At 43.1% G+C, this 20,849-nt stretch overlaps 1 protein-coding gene across 2 annotated transcripts; it reads right to left on the reverse strand.

Annotated features, from left to right (window-relative positions):
• Positions 1-9,945: 9,945 nt before the first annotated feature.
• Positions 9,946-20,672, reverse strand: gal3st1a (galactose-3-O-sulfotransferase 1a). 2 transcript variants are annotated; one of them, XM_048994825.1, is made up of 4 exons: positions 18,898-20,672; positions 14,395-14,456; positions 13,008-13,155; positions 9,946-12,718 (listed from the first exon to the last, which is right to left on the reverse strand). In XM_048994825.1, the coding sequence occupies exons 3-4, from the start codon at positions 13,133-13,135 to the stop codon at positions 11,569-11,571; spliced, it is 1,278 nt and encodes a 425-aa protein (XP_048850782.1). In that variant the 5' UTR covers positions 13,136-13,155; positions 14,395-14,456; positions 18,898-20,672; the 3' UTR covers positions 9,946-11,568. The 2 variants fall into 2 exon arrangements, with proteins under 2 accessions (XP_048850782.1, XP_048850790.1); XM_048994833.1 differs by lacking the exon at positions 14,395-14,456.
• Between the last annotated feature and the right edge of the window lie 177 nt (positions 20,673-20,849).

Genomic DNA, 20,849 nt, shown 5'->3' on the forward strand with positions numbered 1-20,849 from the left:
ACTCAAGAACAACTCATCAACTAATACAGCTCCTGCATGTCATCTCCAGAATTATTGGCACCCTTTACAAAATGAGCTAAAATTAATATAAAAAAACTAAACATGTCACATGTGTGTGGAGTTTGCATGTTCTCCCCATGTCGTCGTGGGGTTTCCTCCGGGTACTCCGGTTTCCCCCCACAGTCCAAAAACATGCTGAGGCTAATTAGAGTTAGTAAATTGCCCGTAGGTGTGAATGTGTGCGTGAATGGTGTGTGAGTGTACCCTGCGATGGGCTGGCCCCCCATCCTGGGTTGTTCCCTGCCTCGTGCCCATTGCTTCTGGGATAGGCTCCGGACCCAGTAGGATAAGCGGTTTGGAAAATGGATGGATGGATAACTAAACATGCAATAGGTGATCTGTTTGGGTTAAAGAAATGGGTAAGCCTCATAATTTTGTTTACAAACTGATTTTTTGGAACAAAAGTTTTCCTTTAGTAAGAGTAATTTTGATTAAAAATGCAGATTTCAAAAGGGGGGCGGCATGGTGGTGCAGTTGTTAGCACTGCCTCACACCTCTGGGACCCGGGTTCGAGTCTCCGCCTCGGTTACGCGTGTGGAGTTTGCATGTTCTCCCCATGTCGTCGTGGGGTTTCCTCCGGGTACTCCGGTTTCCCCCACTGTCCAAAAACATGCTGAGGCTAATTGGAGTTGCTAAATTGCCCATAGGAGTGCATGTGCGACTGACTGGTGTGCCCCCCATCCTGGGTTGTTCCTTGCCTCGTGCCCATTGATTCCGGGATAGGCTCCGGACCCCTCGCGACCCAGTAGGATTGTAAAATGGATGGATGGATGGATGGATGGATTTCAAAAATATTCAAATTCAAATTCCAGTACATCCAGTAAATAAACAAATCATCCGAGCTCAGATGCCTTCAATTCCGGTGAAACTCAGTCGGTTTTTGAAACTCAGCTGTGTAGTAGATTAGTCTAGCTTGATCCATTCATCCGAGATGATTGCGCGCGCCCGCGCTGCTTGAAAACCCCATTTATTTCAAGTCTAGAAAACTTTATCAGCAAGTCTTTCATAGACTGCAACAAACTGACAAAAGAAAGGGCGAAACCTTTTCACGCAAGCGGAGCAGGATCTCGTATTAGGATATGAAGAATTTCAAGAACAAATATGTACAAGGGGTAACACGGCAAAAGCAGCCCAAACCAGAAAAGACGGCTGGCAAAAAGTGACCGACAAATTATATAATTATTCCTTATACTTACTGAAAGCAGCGTTTTATTTCCTATGTGTCAGATTAATTATAATTTAATACAGTAAAATTCAGTTATAACGGACCTAAAGGGACCTGGTAAAATGTCCAAAGTCCGTTATGTCCAGATGCAGTTGCACTACAACTACAGGACATCATTTACTCGTGCTACACCTCAGCAGACACACTTTTGGTATAGATTATTATATTGTACATGTAGTAATCAAACCCTACCTGAGCAGATGCGTAACTATTAATAATCCCGACTACGTATCTGTGGTGGATATCACCGGCACGCCAGATTGCATGTCCGTTTTAGCGAACAAAACTACAGATAAAAGCGTTTGTCCGTTATAAGCGAAATTTCGTTATATGCGAGTCCGGTATAACGTGATTTTACTGTATGTCATAATTCCAGATCAAACATAAGCACAATGAGAACATGGGAACAGGTTAAAGTGAAGTACAAGAATATACTTCAAACTGGTAAATATTGGTATATGATTATTTAAAGAATTGTTGACATAAAAATCATAGACCATGATCATATACTGAACAAAAATATAAACGCAACACTCTTGTTTCTGCTCCCATTTTTCATGAGATGGACTTAAAGACCTACAATTCATTCCAGATACACAATATTACCATTTCTCTCAAACATTTCTCACAAATCAGTCTAAATGTGTGATAGTGAGCACTTCTGCTTTGCTGAGATAATCCATCCCACCTCACAGGTGTGCCACATCAAGATGCTGATCTGACATCATGGGTAGTGCACAGGTGTACCTTATACTGCCCACAATAAAAGGCCACCCTGGAATGTGCAGTTTTTTGCTTTATTGGGGGTCTGGGGACTCAGAACCGGTCAGTATCTGGTGTGACCACCATTTGCCTCATGCAATGCAACACATCTTCTTCGCATAGAGTTTATCAGATTGTCAATTGTGGCCTGTGGAATGTTGGTCCACTCCTCTTCAATGGCTGTGCGAAGTTGTTGGATATTAGTGGGAACTGGTACACGCTGTCGTATACGCCGGTCAAGCACATCCCAAACATGCTCAACGGGTGACATGTCCGGTGAGTATGCTGGCCATGCAAGAACTGGGACATTTTCAGCTTCCAAGAACTGTGTACAGATCCTTGCAACATGGGGCCGTGCATTATCTGTCTGAGTGGCTGGTCTCAGACGATCTTGGAGGTGAACCTGCTGGATGTGGAGGTCCTGGGCTGGTGTGGTTACACGTGGTCTGCGGTTGTGAGGCCGGTTGGATGTACTGCCATATTCTCTGAAACGCCTTTGGAGACGGCTTATGGTTGAGAAATGAACATTCAATGCACGAGCAACAGATCTGGTTGACATTCCTGCTGTCAGCATGCCAATTGCACGCTCCCTCAATGCTTGTGGCATCTGTGGCATTTTGCTGTGAGACAAAACTGCACATTCCAGGGTGGCCTTTTATTGTGGGCAGTATAAGGTACACCTGTGCACTACCCCAGATCAGCATCTTGATGTGGCACACCTGTGAGGTGGGATGGATTATCTCAGCAAAGCAGAAGTGCTCACTATCACACATTTAGACTGATTTGTGAGAAATGTTTGAGAGAAATGGTAATATTGTGTATCTGGAATGAATTGTAGATCTTTAAGTCCATCTCATGAAAAATGGGAGCAAAAACAAAAGTGTTGCGTTTATATTTTTGTTCAGTGTATATATATACATATGGGGGGGGGGGGGGGTGCCTGCAGGAAGGGATTCGAAGTTGGCACAACTGGCGCATAAATAGTTGTAGTTATATAGTAGTCGCAGTAGGCCATACGCAATATGTTATGCGGTAAAACAAGTGTATAAGTAGTTGTCAAGTTAATCATATCAATCAAGGGTTAACCAAGTATTTCCAGTGATTCAATGTCAATATAATCAATATCTATATTCATATCTCAAGCAGGAGCCTAGCAGTTGAAACTCGTTTTAGTAAACTGAGCAAAATGGGTGGATTTTACTTTGCTACCATCTATTTTCCAAATCGCTTATGCTTCTGGGTCGTGGGGGGTCCAGAGCCTATCTACTACAGGCGCGAGGTGGAGAATAACCCAGGACAGGGGGGCCAGCCCATCACACCATTGTAGCATTGGAGTCTTAGATTCTAAGAATTTAAAAATATTTGACAAAGTATCATAGCAAAATACTGCAATGTTTTTTTAAATTCACTTACATTTGCTTTTCGTAGACTGTGTGTTTCCTTTAGTGCTCCTCCACACACCATAATTCACTGTGTTTTTGCTGTCTGCATGCCCACCCGCATGGTGGATGTGGCTCACTACTCCCACCCTTCCACCCATTTTCCAAACCGCTTATCCTTCTGGGATGCGGGGGGTCCGGAGCCTATCTCGGAAGGTAGCTTTCAGACCAAGGTAGGGAACAACCCAGGATGGGGGGCCAACCCATCACAGGGCACACTCACACACCATTCACTCACACATGCACACCTACGGGCAATTTAGCAATCCTATTAGCCTCAGCATGTTTTTGGACTGTGGGGGGAAACCGGAGTACCCGGAGGAAACCCCACGACATGGGGAGAACATGCAAACTCCACACACATGTAACCCAGGCGGAGACTCGAACCCGGGTCCCAGAGGTGTGAGGCAACAGTTCTAACCACTGCACCACCATGCCACCCAGAAATGAAATATTGCACAAAAACCAAAAAACTACCATGGTCAAAATTATTAGCCGGATATTAATAGTTGTGTATCCTTTTTGTTGCATAACAGCCTGAAGTCATTTGTTGTAATTTTCAGCAAGTCTCTGACAGGTCATCTGAGGAATCCCAGCCCATTCTACTTTGGCAAATCTCTCAAGCTCCTCCAGATTTAATGGCCTTCTGGCATGGACCTTTTTCTTTAGTTCACCCCACAGATTTTCTGTTGGATTTAAGTCAGGTATTTGTGCAAGCCACTCCATTACGTTCGCGTTGGTCTTCTGGAGATAGTTCATCATTTCCCGTTCCTGATGCACTGAAGCATCCCCACAGCATAATGCTCCCACCATTGTGGGTTTTCTATGGGTTTCTGACAGGTCCGGAGCCTATCCTGGAATCAATGGGCATGACCCAGGATGGGGGGCCAGCCCATCGCAGGGCACACTCACACACCATTCACTCACACATGCACTCCTACGGGCAATTTAGCAAGTCCAGTTAGCCTCAGCATGTCTTTGGACCATGGGGGGAAACCAGAGTACCTGGAGGAAACCCCACGACGACATGGGGAGAACATGCAAACTCCACACACATATGACCCAGGCGGAGACTCAAACCGGGGTCCACTGCACCACCATGCCGCCCCTACTCCCAAATACTGACTGTCAAAATGATTCTTCATGAACCATTCATTATATTGTCTGACATAAGAACATAAGAACATAAGAACTATACAAACGAGAGGAGGCCATTCGGCCCATCAAGCTCGCTTGGGGAGAACTAAACTAATAGCTCAGAGTCGTTAAAATCTTATCTAGCTCTGATTTAAAGGAACCCAAGGATTCAGCTTGCACTACATTATCAGGAAGGCTATTCCATACTCTGACTACACGCTGCGTAAAGAAGTGCTTCCTTAAATCCAGCTTGAAATGTTCTCCCGCTAATTTCCACCTATGGCCACGAGTTCGTGTATTTAAACTAATGCTGAAGTAACTATTTGGTTGAACAGCATCCAAACCTGTTAGAATCTTATATACCTGGATCATGTCCCCCCTCAATCTCCTTTGCTTGAGACTGAACAGATTTAGCTCAAGTAACCGTTCCTCGTATGACATTCCTCTAAGACCAGGAATCATTTTTGTGGCCCTACGCTGCACCTTTTCTAAGGCCACAATGTCCTTTTTAAGATATGGTGACCAAACCTGCACACAATATTCTAGGTGAGGTCTCACCAAGGAATTGTATAATCTTAGCATTACCTCCCTTGACTTAAACTCCACACACCTGGAGATATACCCCAACATCCTATTGGCCTTTTTTATTGCTTCCCCACACTGGCGAGAATGGGACATGGAAGCATCAACATACACACCAAGGTCTTTCTCATGATCAGCTACCTTTATTTCAGTGACACCCATGAAATACCTGTACTTTATATTTCTGCTCCCTAGATGGAGTACCTTACATTTATCGACGTTAAATTTCATCTGCCAGGTATCGGCCCAGTCACTAATTAAATCAAGATCCCGCTGTAGCTGCTGAGCCACTAATTCAGTATCTGCTACACCACCCACCTTGGTGTCATCTGCAAATTTCACCAGTTTACTGTATATATTGGTATCCATATCATTTATGTAAATTAGGAACAATAGTGGTCCTAAAATCGAACCCTGCGGTACCCCACTATGAACGCAAGCCCACTGTGACATTGTGCCTTTTATAACTACTCGCTGTTTCCTATCTGTTAACCAGTTATCAATCCAGGTCGCTACGGTACCTAAAATACCAGTCGCTTTGAGTTTAAGTAGGAGCCTCTTGTGGGGGACAACATCAAAAGCCTTTTGGAAATCTAAGTAGATGACATCATAGGCCTTCTTATCATCAACTTCCTGAGTAGCTTCCTCAAAAAACTCCAACAGATTTGTTAAACAGGATCTACCTCTTCTAAATCCATGCTGGCTATCCCGCAAAATGTTATTGGAGTCCAGGTAATCTATCATTTTCTCTTTGATTATAGCCTCCATAACTTTACCAGTTATACAAGTTAGACTGATTGGCCTATAGTTAGACAAATTACTTCTATCCCCTTTTTTGAAAATAGGCGTTATGAAGGCGTGCTTCCAATCAGAAGGTACCACACCTTCAGATAAGGATTTTTGAACCAGTAAAGTTAAGGGTCGGCAAATAATATCCCTCATCTCTTTTAACACTATAGGTAAGATGCCATCAGGGCCCTGTGATTTATTTATTTTGAGCTTAGCTAGGCTTTGCAAAACATCTGCTTCAGTTATATATATATTAGCTATAGACAATGCTGGATAGGTAATAACTGGTAAATTACTAAGGTCCTCAACAGTGAATACCCGTGTAAAACTGACCCCACTCTTGGTTTAGTTTGGGACATGCTTTGAGCCCATTTTTTTTTTAACAGAGAGCACCATCTCTCAATGCATCAAATGGTTCATTAAGCATCATTTTGGCCATCAATACTTCAATACCATCAATGGCCAACGTTCCTCAATGGGAAAGTTAGTGAGTTTGGGAATTTTGGTTGATGCAGTTACTGGATAATTTTCTGGAGACTCATAAGATCCAGGAGATGTTTATGATGTAATTTATTAATGTCCTATTATTATTTCTTATTTAAAATGCATATAATTAGATAATTGGGCTCGCATATCACAGTTATTGTTATTTAATTCATTTCGTTTGGCGTAAATGTCTTGGAGTCTTGGAGTAAAGTTTTGGAGTCGCATCCCCCAAATCCAATTCTTCCCATTGGATATGTGTATTTTAGAACCCGATTATAGTGAACACGAGGTTTTTCATGACCACATTAATCATTTTGTAACAGGACTGACTGTATGCTTTTGGGAAACGTCCTCCAGAATGGCACGTCTGCATGGCATAATTGTGCGAGTTCACAGGTTCACGTGATACCCTACTGCGCATGCATTTTGTGTAGGCGTCTCGTGCCTCCCCAGACAAAATGCCACCCTGGGCAGCAGCCCATACTGCCCATAACTAAATCCACCAGTGTCTTTCGGTAAACTAGACTACTACAGTCCAAATTGTCATCGCTTTAACAAGGTCATATCTATAAAGGCATGCCATTTTTTTAGGGTTAGGGCAGAAACAGCATTTATACACTATTGAGTTTGAATGGAAATTTTCCACATAAACATCTCTACAGCCACTTCTGTGTCAAGGTACAGCAATACTGAGAACACCAGTTTGTAAGCTATTGTATGATTGGGAGGGAAAAGTTTTTATTGCGCTTGATTAGTATTGTAGCCTCGTTGGGATTTGCATATCTTGGCATGCTTGCAGCCCGTGCATGTAGCCCCTTTGTATGTCTTGTTGTAAATAGCGGTGTGTATTTGTTAGTGTAAATACTTGTTGTGCTTCAATTATGGCATGTATCCTTACCTGTGCTGTGTGTGTAATCCTGACATGCTCTAGAGTTGTGTAATGACCTGCTGTGTGTGAGCCTTCCTGTCTAGTGTGTAACCTGCCCACGTTTTGCCTGCCATTTTGGTCGGAGCCTTGCTCTTGCCTATTGTGCCGTCCTTTTACGGACTGAATTAAAGGGCAAACCTTAAATCGTAAAACCGTCTCGCCTTCCTTGCTGCCCCCACATTGCCTGGACACCCCACTGGTGTCAGGAGTGAGATGCCAGAATTGACCCCAGTGGCACTGCTGGAACAGGCACTCCTCAACAGATAGGGAGAGACAGAGGTTTTGTTGCAAGACTGGCCCAAGAGAAGCTTATTTGCTGGGGTTGTGGCGAGATGGGGTACATGTCTGCCCAACATGTCTGTCCAAAATGCCCACATGTCTACCCAAAAGCCCACCCCAAACCAGCCAGCAGACGGACAGAGTGAGAAAGAGAGAAGTCCGTGCGAGAAACTCCGGACCCATGCAGCGCATCCTGTAGCTGCCTGTAGCTGGACCCCTGCCCGAGACACTGGTAACAAGGAAGGACAAACACTCCCAGGGTCTCTGACTGCTCGCCGGCCAGCAAAGGCTCCAGACCCACCGGCGGCGAGGAATAGTGTGTGCAGGAAAAGGAGCGGGCCGGCTGGGAGCAAGAGTGCAACAGTCAGAGGAGGCAGTTGAGGCAGCGGAGGTGGTGCTGCTGGCCCCAAAGAGGTGTGTCACACCTTAGAGGACCAGCTGGTCCAGGAGTGCTGCAAGCTAGATGAGGAGTGACTGCGGGAGAACCTGGAGCAGGGGCAGTGCAGTACTGAGCGATTGCCAAAGCAGGTGGCCTGCTGTAGGTGAAAGCGGGACCTGCTTGACCACAAGGAAGCGTGCCGTGCTCTGGAGGCCCAGCTGGTTGTGAAGCACCATGAGCTGAAGGAGCAGCCCAGCCAGTGCCAGTGGGACCTGGAGTAGGAGCACGAGGCCCCCCAAGGGGAGCAGTAGGGGCAGCAGGCTTCCTCAGTGCTGCGTAAGGCAAAGGGTCTGCATCTGTTCGAACGGGGCTAATGTCATATTTTCCTGACTCACCACCACATGCTGACTTGTACACTTCTTTGGTATAGGTTAAATGATGTAAATGTGTGACTTCACACTCTAAAAAGCCATGGATCCCATTTCAATTTGCGCGTCGCCGTCATGTCAGTGGTAGGCTGAATAGGTTATCAGTATTTTTTAAAAAGGTCAAGGAAAAACTTTTGCTGTGTTTTGCAAGATAATTTGAAGTTTGTCTGTGGCATTGTTAGGCAAAAATACTGCATATTTCCCTATTTCCTGTCATCTGTTAGCAATAATAATAATAATAAAAATAATAATTCCAACGTATTATTATTTATAGCAATTTTAACAGATTCCCTCTCAGATTATGAGCATGTAATCATCAAACAGTATGTATACAAAGACAGTAAAGGTCCAGATAAAGATTATATATGGTGAGACAGGGGCTGGTGACAGATCAAACAGAGTTATTTATAAAAGAAATGCTTCTACAATACCTAAGGAGCGTGGGACTGCTGTCAGACAGTGACTGACATCAAACATTAATCGACTTCCTTTTGGTGCGAAAGATTTTTTTGCGCCATTTCTGACTTACCTTATGCATCTCTTCCATGTTCCTCCAGAGATCCAGAGCCAGGCTTTCCTGCTAACTTTAGATATCTGGTCTAATAAGTGATGTGATGGTGTTGAGTTTGGCAACAGAGGATTATTCTGTCTAATTTTACTTGAACTTTGAACACCAAACCACCATTATTGTACAATAAGTCAATATGTTAAATATATTTGAATGTATTAATAAAAGTATAATGCATATTTCTGTTATTTTACTTTTTAATAGGTCTTTATGTATCGTTCTCTGTTTGTTAAGCGTGATTACCTGTAAGAACAATGAATACTGAGGACTGTTAAAACGGAATTGTGCTTTTTAATAATATACAATATTTCTGCATCTAGGTATACCTGTGTGGTATACGTATCAAGGCAAAAATTATAGTATGATGAATGTGATGAAAGTAGGAAGGCTAACTATAAGAAGTGCCTGTAGTCCTCAGAAATTTCTGGAATAAGATGAGCATGCTGGATTTAATATTTACCTATTCCTCTGTTATGAGATGACCCAACTGTAACTAAATAGCTACCGCCATTGATATTGAAATAACACATAATGTTACCTTAAAGCATGGCAAAAGTAGCTGGACTTTTCAAATGTACTTTGGGATCATTTCAGAAGGTAAAATATTTTTAGCAGTCAGTTTAGAGAGGAGGCTGGGAGAGAATTCAAACAGTCTGCTTTCTTTGTTTCTATTCCATATGAATTTACATGCAGTATGAATATTATGAGATGTTAATTAGTTACATGTAGTGTACACACACACATACACACACACACACACATATATGTGTGTGTGTGTGTGTGTGTAATTGACATTTATTTACTTCATATAATTACCATCAGGTAGCTAAAAAAATGTACCTATAATATTCAAAATCTGAAACAAATCCTAATAAACACAACATATTTTCAAATGTGCCTTTATTTTGCAGACTTCAAAAGTTTTCTTCTATGTATCCACATTGTAGAATTTGTTTGTGCTCCAAGGTGTCTCATGAATGAAGAGAACTCCACTGAACTCTCTGTGCTGAATTTTTTAAATGGTCACCATGAATTAAGTATGTCTCTCTGTACAGTGTATCATATCTTAATTGCTACAAATTGACTTAAATTGCTGTCCGTCGTATCCTTTGTCCTATACTGTGCTGAAAAGGCCACACATATACATGGATTTAACTGAACTGAAGTCAAAGTCAGGTTGATTTAAAGTAAGACAAAGCAATTTTAACTTAACTTATTCCAGCTAGTTAATAACTGAGTATTTCATTGTCATCAGTGCTGAATGTTGGCATCAAGAAAAGTTGTTCAACGGGTTACTTGTTATGTCAAATGTAAAGAAATTACATGCTGCTTGTGATTTTTATTGATAGGATATTGAGGCATAGCTGTAGTTGGAAAGAGTTCAGGCCAGTCTACCCTTAGTGAAGGAGTTTAAATACCTCAGGATCTTGTTCACGAATGATGGTAAGAGGGAACATGAGACTAACAGGTCGATTGGTTCGCTGACTTCAGTTAACCATGGTGGTGAAATGGAAGAATGAAAAAGGTCACCAGTTTGGGGCAGCCAAAATGAGGTTTCTTCTCAGGCTGAGGAGTTTAGAGAGCCAGAGGAACCATGGAATAGACCCTCTGTTTCTTCAGAACCTGAGGCATTTTATCTCCTAGCTGGTTTGGGATCATCTAGAGATTCCCAAAGTATGACACCATGCTGGCACTGCAACCCGCACCAAAGAAAAGTGGCAGGAAGAGCAGTTGAGATGAGAAATCATGTTATTTGACATAGGAGAAAGTTCTGTACACAATTTACAGATAGAGATATGCTGTAAATGTTCACTAGCACTGTAAGATTCAAGAGGTAATTATTTTACAGTGAAATGAACATGACTGTATGAAGTGGAGATTCCCCACTTTAACAACAAGTTTTTAAAGAAACTATCTTGAGATTGACATTTTAGGGTTTTTCCAAGTGTATTTTTTGCAAAATGCCTTCCGAATGCCAACTGACTATTTCATTGTCATCAGTAATCTGTGTCGATATAACACATCTGTAAAAACAACAAGGGCGAAATGTTCAGTAGGTCATCGTTCTTCTGACATCACGTTATGTGTAGATCTAATCTTCACAGAGCTGTGGCGTCATGGCTGCATGAAGCAGAAGGTCACAGTTTTTTTGCCATGACATAAGGAAGAAATATCTTCACACTGACTATTTTTCTGGTTTTCCAAGCACCTATAGAATAAATAGTATTGAGCAAACAGCATTGTTTAAGAGAAACCGATCAGCACAATAGTATCAGAATAAATTAGGTGGTGTACTGATGTTCACTGTCAACAAGTCCATAAAAGTCATAATTTTATGCAGCATATAATGGCTGAAAAAGGCACGTATCTCCACTGGGAAGAGTATAAGTCACTCAGGGTGTGATTTTGGGTTTCACTGTTTTAAGGGGGAGCTTGAAACGCACCTTTCTTCGTTAGCTGTTCTCATAATCTGCCATTTGCTTTCTGCTTTCCAGCCATGTTGTTCCTACCAGTTGATAACATCTCTCACATAACCCCAGAGTCTCGTGATCCACAAATTGACCCCCAGATTAGTCAGATACTGAAGCTCTGGGGTGAGCATCTTTCGGCAAAGCTTACGATGCTTCTTGTCAATGTTCTTCTTCAGGTTGTAGCCCATGATGGACTTCTCCCCAATAGGTTGCCATGGCTGCATGGCTGTCTCCTGGATGCTACTGGCCTCCACAGCCTGACCTCCTTCTATGCAGATTGCTGCCATTTCCTTATTTCTCCTCTGGAGCTCTTCCACGTCCTTGGCCATGCGCTGTCGCCCATAAACCTCTACCTTTCTCCAAAAAGTTGCATTGAAATGCTGGTAGAGCTTCCAGTCAATGCCATTCCATTGCAGTGCCTGGGCCCTCAATTCTGGCTTCAGTCTGGACACCGTGGAGCCCTTTCGGGCATTGAGTTTGAAAAACAGCAAGTCCTCCATCTCCCAGCAGAGAGTGTCCTTCAGCAGGATGAGTGACTCCTCAAAATATTCCACCAGCATCACCAACCGAAACCGTTCTGCAATGGAACGGATGCTCTCATCCACTCGTGGGTCATCCGGCTCCATTGTATTGTCAAACCCAAAGTCAAAGAAAAGCAAATTCTTGAGGTAGAAGGAGTTGTAGCCTTCGGGATCGAAGTAGTGCCAGGGGTCCTGAAGGAATTCAGCCAACTTGTCCTCTGCGGAGATCTTCCAGGTGAAGGGCGCTAGTCGACCAAAGTAGTGGAAAGAGGACTCAAAGAGCTCTGCAGGATCCCGCAAGATGGAGACATACGTGGTGTCAGAGGGCAGCAGCTTGATCACCTCAGGCTCATTAAAACGCATGTGGTTGCAAATGATGTTGAAACACATTCCGGGTCTGTAGTCCTTGACTTGTGACCGCTGGAAGAGTGAGGGGTAGAAGAAGTCATTGCGACTGTTAGGGAAGGCAAACTTCAGCCGGTGTTTCTCCCCGAAACGGAATAGGATGTTCAGGAGAGTGCTGCTGGCCGTTTTGTGGGTCTTCATAAACATGACATCCACCTTGGGTGTACAAGTGCCTGCCAGCCCCGGGGAAATCTGGGAGCTGTTTGAAACTTGTAGGGTACGTGCTGGTCTATGGGCACAGGAGTAAGGCACTGGTACCCTAGAAACAAGCAACAAAAATAACTAATGAACCAATCCATATATAAGGTTAGCCGACAGCATTATGGCTTAACAATGGATTTCAGAATAATAGAAATTTTTGACCGTGGAGGACTCCATCTACGTATTACCCTTCAGAAAGAAAACCCTGTAACTATCTTAAGAGGTATGCCTGTTAAGAAATTAGATAATGCTACATATTCATTGTTACAAAACATCTATCACTAATAAGGACAAAGAGATGGAAATAAGTTGTATCTGATAATCTACCCTAGTGATTGCAGACTTACTCTTGGAGATTGAGTTGAACCTGAGGAGCAGAGAGGCAATAAAGGAGAATCATACAGCTGGTCATCAGGGTCCCAAGAATCAGTCCTTTGCAAATAGACCTCCACTGCCTTCCCTGCTTCCCTATCATGATCCCAGCTTAGCAGTTTTCTGAAAGAGAACAGTCGCTGGATTAGATGATGTGTCTTTTCTATTGACCTGTTCCTGACCTTAAATTGCCATTTGTAGGCAGGACAGTCATACCTCATTGCTGATATTTGAATGCCATGTGTATTATATAATAAAATGGAAAGAAACCAAATAATTTCCATCCATACATCTTTTAACCACTTGATCTGATCAGGGTCATTAGCGGGATGCTGAAGCCTCTCCCAGGATCCATAAGCCACTAAAATATTTTTATATATATATACATCTTGTTAAATTTTACATAACGTAAAAATCTTGTTCTTAATGCCATGCACCTACGTGGACTGGCCTTATAAACTGCCCGGTGTGTGGTTATTTGCATGCGATGGACTGGCAGCCCACTGAGGGTCACTAAAGGTGCACCCCAGGCTTGAACCCAAAGCTGACTGGAATAGGCTCTGCTCCCATGCCTTTACACTAGATAAGTGGTGGGTGGGTGGATGGACATACTTTTGTTTTGTTTGAAAATGGACAAAAGTTGAGCATTTATCTTGTCTGAATTCCCATCATTCCTCCTAGCAATAAAAACACATATACTGGCTGTAGTGCTGACTCATCTGTACCCAGATTGAGGTCATCTGCTTTCTCGCTGTCTATCTGTTGTATCTGTCTGTCTGCCTGCAATTTTCTTCATTGTCCTCTTGTGCCCAATTATTTGGGTCTGCACTTTCATGCTCTGTCAAATTACCAACCCCCCCGTGACTGGACTTCCTGTGCTCCCCTCTGACGCACACAATGGTGTGTATGGAAACAGACCCGACCAACTTCCATCGGTCTGTTACTGCTTATTTTATTTATATTTATATAAAGGACATGCAAAAATCATGCTCGGTGTTCGAAGCGTATATGTTTTGCCACAGCTTCCAGACCGATGAACCCTGAAGAATCCATAGTGGAGATCCAGACCTGAAACCCAAACTGAATGGCTCCAGTGTGTCAGCAGCCTGATTGGTATATGTGGTACCTTTTAGTGAGGTCACCAAGAGACAGCAGGCCATGTAAGTGATGCAGGTGTAAAGTATCAGCGGTACATCAGTGGGACCAAGGAGAGACTGCAGATCATGGTCCCTGAGACTGTCGGCTGGTCCACAGCTTTGTGGGGTTGGACCTTTGAAAAAACTCACAGAATGCTTCTGCTGGGACCACCCAACAGAGCCAGGCCAATGTGGAGCAGTTCTGCCAATGGTGCAATGTGTGTACCTTCAAGAAGAGACCACTGGGCGAGTCAAGAATATCAGTTCAGCAGCTCCAGGGTGAGGCACCTATGGAGAAGGTGAAAGATCTTAAACCCATTTCAAGGGAACTACTATGTCATTGTATATGTATATATGTCATATAGACTATTTCATCATATGCAGTCCGGAACCTGGAAACACTGATGGTCATCTAGCACCTGAGAGTGAGGATATTTATCTGGTTTGTGATTGGTCCCTGTCTGGTGTTGGACTGTCTGTCAAACATCTTTTGCAGAGTTCAGCAGTAGATATGACACTGAATCGCGCTGCCCGGGTACCTTGAGCAGCTGGACTTTGCCCTTGGCTCAGGGAAGCCAAACCACTTTCACCTAAGGGGGTGGGGGGGGGCACTTATATTCTTTTTCAGGAACAGACACCTGAGATCTTGCAGTGGATGGATTGCACCCTTTACCTTCCCTGGGACCTAATGGGGAAATTCCACCAGCAGGAGGATGTCTGGACTCTAGAGAGGTACCAATCGATCGGCCAGGGACCGCTCTGCTCGGCCCAAACTAGAGACCAGTCAGTCAGTCAGTCTCATGTATTACCAATACGGAACTGGTTGGTTATAGGCAGGCGCCAGACGTCATACACACAGCAGTGCAGGCATTAGCCTCACAGCCGCGCGCACGCTCACAGAACATGTTAGCGTGAAACTGTGAGTGAAAACGACACAAAGACTTCAATTTTTAATACACGTAAAGCCAAAGTAAACTGTGGGAGAGGAGGTAAACTTTAAACTGATTAAACACATACTAGATAATGTTGAAAAGGAATGATATAATTAAAATTGCAAAGCTAGCTAAGTCTTTTCCTATGACAAAGTAAAAATGTTTTAGCAAAACTTGACCCCCCCTGCGCTATAATGTCCGTACAGTATGAAGGTATGAAAAAGCCTGATCTTCCATCCATCCATTTTCCAAACCGCTTATCCTACTGGGTCGCGGGGGGTCCGGAGCCTATCCCGGATGCAATGGGCACGAGGCAGGGAACAACCCAGGATGGGGGGCCAGCCCATCGCAGGGCACACTCACACACCAGTCACTCACGCATGCACTCCTATGGGCAATTTAGCAACTCCAATTAGCCTCAGCATGTTTTTGGACTGTGGGGGGAAACCGGAGTACCCGGAGGAAACCCCACGACATGGGGAGAACATGCAAACTCCACACACATGTGACCCAGGCAGACACTCGAACCCTGGGTCCCAGAGGTGTGAGGCAACAGTGCTAACCACTGCACCACCATGCCGCCCTCAAGCCTGATCTTAATCTAGCTTATTAGCGATGTAACATGCGATGGTGGTATTAATATTACTCTGCACTCATTATTATTTCGAAGAGTATAGTACACTTCGGGGGCAGCATGGTGGTGCAGTGGTTAGCACTGTTGCCTCACACCCCCATCCTGGGTTGTTCCCTGCCTCCTGCCCATTGTTTCCGGGATAGGCTCCGGACCCGCTGCGACCCAGAAGGATAAGTGGTTTGAAAAATGGATGGATGGATGGATGGATGGATGGATGGATGGATGGATGGATAGTAAATGGATGGAAGTTTGTAAACTATTAACTTTTTTAAAGACGAGTAAAAAAGAGAAAAAGGTCACATGTCATATTATTTGGTGAATTTGAACATACTGGAAATTATATAAGTAACTGACCTTTGTTTTGTTATTTAAATCTGTTGCACGTGTTCATGTTTAACTGGTAAAGTAAAACATGTCAGATAAAGTTGGATGTACCTCAACTCATTTTCAGTTAATTGTTATTTGTATCTCTTTCCAGTCACAGTTTCAAACAGCTTAGTGCAGTTTGGGGGAAATTAAAATATAAAAATATGATTTTGCATTGAACAACAGCTGATTTTTGTTCGCATATGCTGTCAATTGCAGTTCTTAGAAAGAAAATCGCAATCGTAAAAAATCGCTATAGGCAGGTCCAACACAGCTCAAAGAAAATTAATTGCAATCGGTGCATCTGTACTGGACAATTTTGCCTGTAAAAATAATGATGTTGTCTTTGCTACAATGACTTGGAAGGAATGGTGACTTTCATGCAAATGAACCAGTTTGCACAACTATGTGGAATTAAAATGATATTTGTTGTATATATATATGTTATATATTTTTCTAATGTAGTTATGTTCTATGTATTTTTCTACACACAATGTGCCCTTTTTTAACATGCTACCGTGAAACGAGGTAAAATACGCAAAAAATTATGTTAGTAACATACACTGACAGTCAGATCCGTAAGGATATCGTTAACGGTATAAATTGTGTATGTGTTTAATGGGGTCAAATTTCACAACCCGTGTAAATATTTGTAAGGCTATTTCTGCTAGGTTTTATAAAACATATCAAGATTTATAATGGAAGATTATTTGAAATCCAGAACCAGTCTGTTTTCTGTGTACCAACTGTGTTTTGAAGGTTGCACTGTTTGACTTTGGGATCAATGAATAATACATTCTGGGCAAACCGATCCCACACAGCTGAAAGGATTACTCTGAGCTACAGTAATCAGATCTTAACAGCAGTCGCACTGGTACCCGACTCGGCAGAAAAGTAAGCTGGGAGTTTTACTAACCCCGCTATTTCTATTTTTTTAAAGTCACCTTTTCTTTTTTTACATTTACAGTGATGACGTCTGTTCAACTAAACCTGTGTTTGTTCCAGTTTTTAAGTGACCCGAATACCTAAGAAAATACATCTTTCTGGACTATAAACAGAAAGCAGCTGGTTTTAGGAAATGTATTTACAAGAGATGAATGTCTATGGTACAAAAGAAATGCTTAACCTTATGTTAAATGTTGTATGGTAAATGGTTGCCGATGGTAGGCTATATAATTCGTTAGTTTCTTAATATACGCTCAGTAATTAGTTTAGTTTAATACTTGCATGCTAATGTTATCAACCTGCTCTTACGATCAAACGTGTGGCTGCAGCTGAATATATACAGCATGCAGATGGGGTTAAGGGGTTCAGTTATTGTGCGCTTAAGCAGTAAAACCTCTAAGGAGCCTGATCTACGTCATTTTAAATGTGGAGTGATTGCTGGTGCCGCACATGGTTTCAGCATCTTAGAAACAGCCAAGCTTCTGAGATGTTCTCTCACTAAGATATCTAATTTACAGCGAATAAACAAAACACGTGCAGTCGGTGGCATTAATGAGAATGAGCAGACCATCTAATCTAATAGGGCCACAAATTTAAAAAATGTATAACTCTTCACGTGTTCATATTTGTAAATATATACACCGCTGAAGCTGTGAGATGAAGACGTACACATTTTTTAATATCAGCCCAAGATTTAAATCCAATACAAAACAACTAAGGTACAACGCTACCAAGAAAAATTATACGGAAACAGTAATGACAATGAATTGATTTCAGCCAGTTCAGCTACAACACGCACTTTGATTGCTTTTAAGATACATATATTCAGTCACTCCATTAAAACATCGAACTTGAAAATAAATTCCGTTTACATTATTACAATGTCATATGTCTAAATTGTAAGCTGGATACAGACTGCAAGATAGCGTCCTTTGCCGAAAAAAACAGGCTAAATTCCTCCTGTACCCGCGTAAAGATGAAAAGGCGAAATCCCATTTCTTTTGCATATCTGCTTCGTTTTTGGAAACAATGACACCCTTTTTTGTATCAGTCACAGTACAATTAAACATGCATTACAGTCAGATGCAGTTACGATTTCAGTAATAATTAACTTTAATGGGAAAGACGCGGGTAGGAGAAATGCATCAGTCTGGGGCATGTGAGGGTCAAAGCTGTGGTCGAGAATGTTTGTTTCAAAAGAATGATCACTTTGAGACCTTCATAAGGGGACATAACGTGTTCTGTATTATATTACAGTGAGCAATCATATCACTTTTTAAAACAGTGTCGATTACGCAAAATAATACCACTGCTCATGGTGGGACAAAGTAATCCTGTTTTTTATACGAATACAACACCAAAAACACTATTATATCACATAATGGTAAAAAATGGGCCGTTTAGGACCTAATCATGTCAGTCTTTTCTACAGACATTTAAAGATACATTTATATGCGTTTACGTTTCCTTGATATGCAGATTATCTTTATAACTTTAAAATTTGCACTTCGATATATTTCATATTTTAATTTCACACTGTAGAACATTTAAAGATAAAATGGAAGATGACCAGTGATTTTTTAAGTGCGGCTGTCACAGATTTGAAAGTTTCATACATCCTTACTCGTTCGGACAAGAAAAAAATTTGTTCAATAATGCATTTACATAAAAACGTTATTAATTTGTTGAAATTAAAAGCTTGGATGAATCATTGTTTCCTTCTTTCAACTCATTTAATAAATGTGTTAGGATTAGGTACAGGTTGTTAATGGTTAGCCAAGCAAGTGCAAAGTAATTACCTCGAGCCACCTCTAAAGTACCTTCAGAAAAAAAAATAAAAGAAATACTGTACCGTAATGGGCATTAATCCTTCTGGGACTCAAAAAGATTTTGTTTCTGAATATTGAGAAAACAGCAACAGTGAGACCGTGCAAATAGGGGTGCGATGTCCTCCTAGGACGTCTGGCTCCAGTTCCCCTCCCCAGCACCACCCCAGGGCAGCTGGTGGTCCGCGGCTCGCAAGCGCGCTGTCACCGGTTCCTCATCTACGATGACTTTCTGGCTAACCCGGGCGATGCCGCGGTACCCATTCCGTGGTGCCTCCGTGCGGTGCGAGCTTTACGGAAAGCAAAGAGAAAAATCACGCTCCGATGACCACCTTCCGCGCCTCTCGGTGCTCAAGCTGCAGCCGGCTGAACAGAGACCCGCCTTCAGACTCTCCTGCGCATGGCCGAGGTTGTCAGTGTCGGTCAGTGTGTGTGGTAGGAGGGCTGAAAGCGGAGTCTGTAAGGAAATACAGATCCTAGAGTCAGGGAGGGGGGAGTGGTTGATGAATGCATAGTGCATGGGAGTGTAGGGTTGAATACAAAAATTCGATTGTGTCCATGCATCTTGCCCGCTGCCTTGCGGTTGGGAGACGTCTACCCCCGCTCCCCCCCCTCTCCTAAACTCAAGTATTTAATTCACCAAGGCACCAGAGTCCAATAAAAAAAAAAAACATGCATCGCCGCAACGCACTGTGCTGAGATATAGAAAGCAATCAAAAGTATGGAATGGTAAACGGAAAGCTGACTCAGATTTCCAGTTTCATTTCCATAGAAATGTGGGTTTATTTTACGCACTTTCTGCTACACAACAATGTACCAGTATCTTATCAGACATTAAATTTCCTTGAGAACAATTTTCTGTTATTAAAGCAGTACATTGGTAGGAAAAGTAAGCTATTAGGAAATTATGTATGCTAATAGTAAATTAAAATATGCCAGTCTATCATCAAAAACCAGTAATTCTGAGCTCACTCACTATCATATGATACTAATGTTTCAAAAGCCATACAACTGACTAGAGGAGAATTTCCAAAGATATGGGGCCAGGATCCTGTGATGGGCTGGCCCCCCATCCTGGGTTGTTCCTTGCCTCGTGCCCATTGCTTCCGGGATAGGCTCAGTAGGATAAGCGGTTTGGAAAATGGATGGATGGGGCCAGGAGACAGTTGGCTACTATGTAGATATAATGAGGCTTTGGGTCTGGGAACACAGCTGCAATCATCCTGGTAGAGTCACCATTGTTGAGGCAGACTGGCTCTTGGTCACTGTCTACTGACATCACATCACCCCCCAAGACCCACCTCGTCACCCCCAGAGCACCCCTACACAGCTGGAAACGTCATCAAGGTCCCTAAACTTGCTGTTCTACGATGCCAGGCTGGGACCTGGAGTGGGCGGGCACGCATGGAATGCGGAGACGCCACGTGGGAGCAGGGGGCTGAATCAATGCCTTGGTCTGGTAGGGGCATGAGTGGCCAGGCTGCAGGCCCATTGAGATCACAGGCAGATACAGTGCGTCATACAGAGTGCGGGGGGGCAGGGTAGCAATGCTCCTTTGTAAGCATGAGCAGTGACTAGACCATCACTCCCCCCAGACCCTCCTTTGTGCCCAGCCATAAAACATCAAATCAGCACACTGTCTCATGCAGCCACTCGTACGACAAGACATCTGAAACCGACAGCAGTACAGGGGGGGGCAAAAAACGCAATACCTCTAAGAGCAGCACTGACTAATTATCCAGAAGGTCTGCGGCGACACAGAAACCAACCCCTAACATAATGGATGTCTGCCATGGGCACACTAAAGCCATGAAGCAGACGGTCTCTGGGGGAACCGTTCTACCCTCCCCGCCAAGACCTTAAAAATTCACAACATGCAAGTGAAAACTGAATACAGTGGCGAGGCACTAAGCCCCTGTGTTCGGCGAACGGTGTAAGTGACAGTGACACATTCCTGAACGACTGTCCAGCTTCTGTT

Source organism: Brienomyrus brachyistius, chromosome 2 (assembly GCF_023856365.1).
Source record: "Brienomyrus brachyistius isolate T26 chromosome 2, BBRACH_0.4, whole genome shotgun sequence".
In the NCBI taxonomy this organism is placed as follows: domain Eukaryota; kingdom Metazoa; phylum Chordata; class Actinopteri; order Osteoglossiformes; family Mormyridae; genus Brienomyrus; species Brienomyrus brachyistius.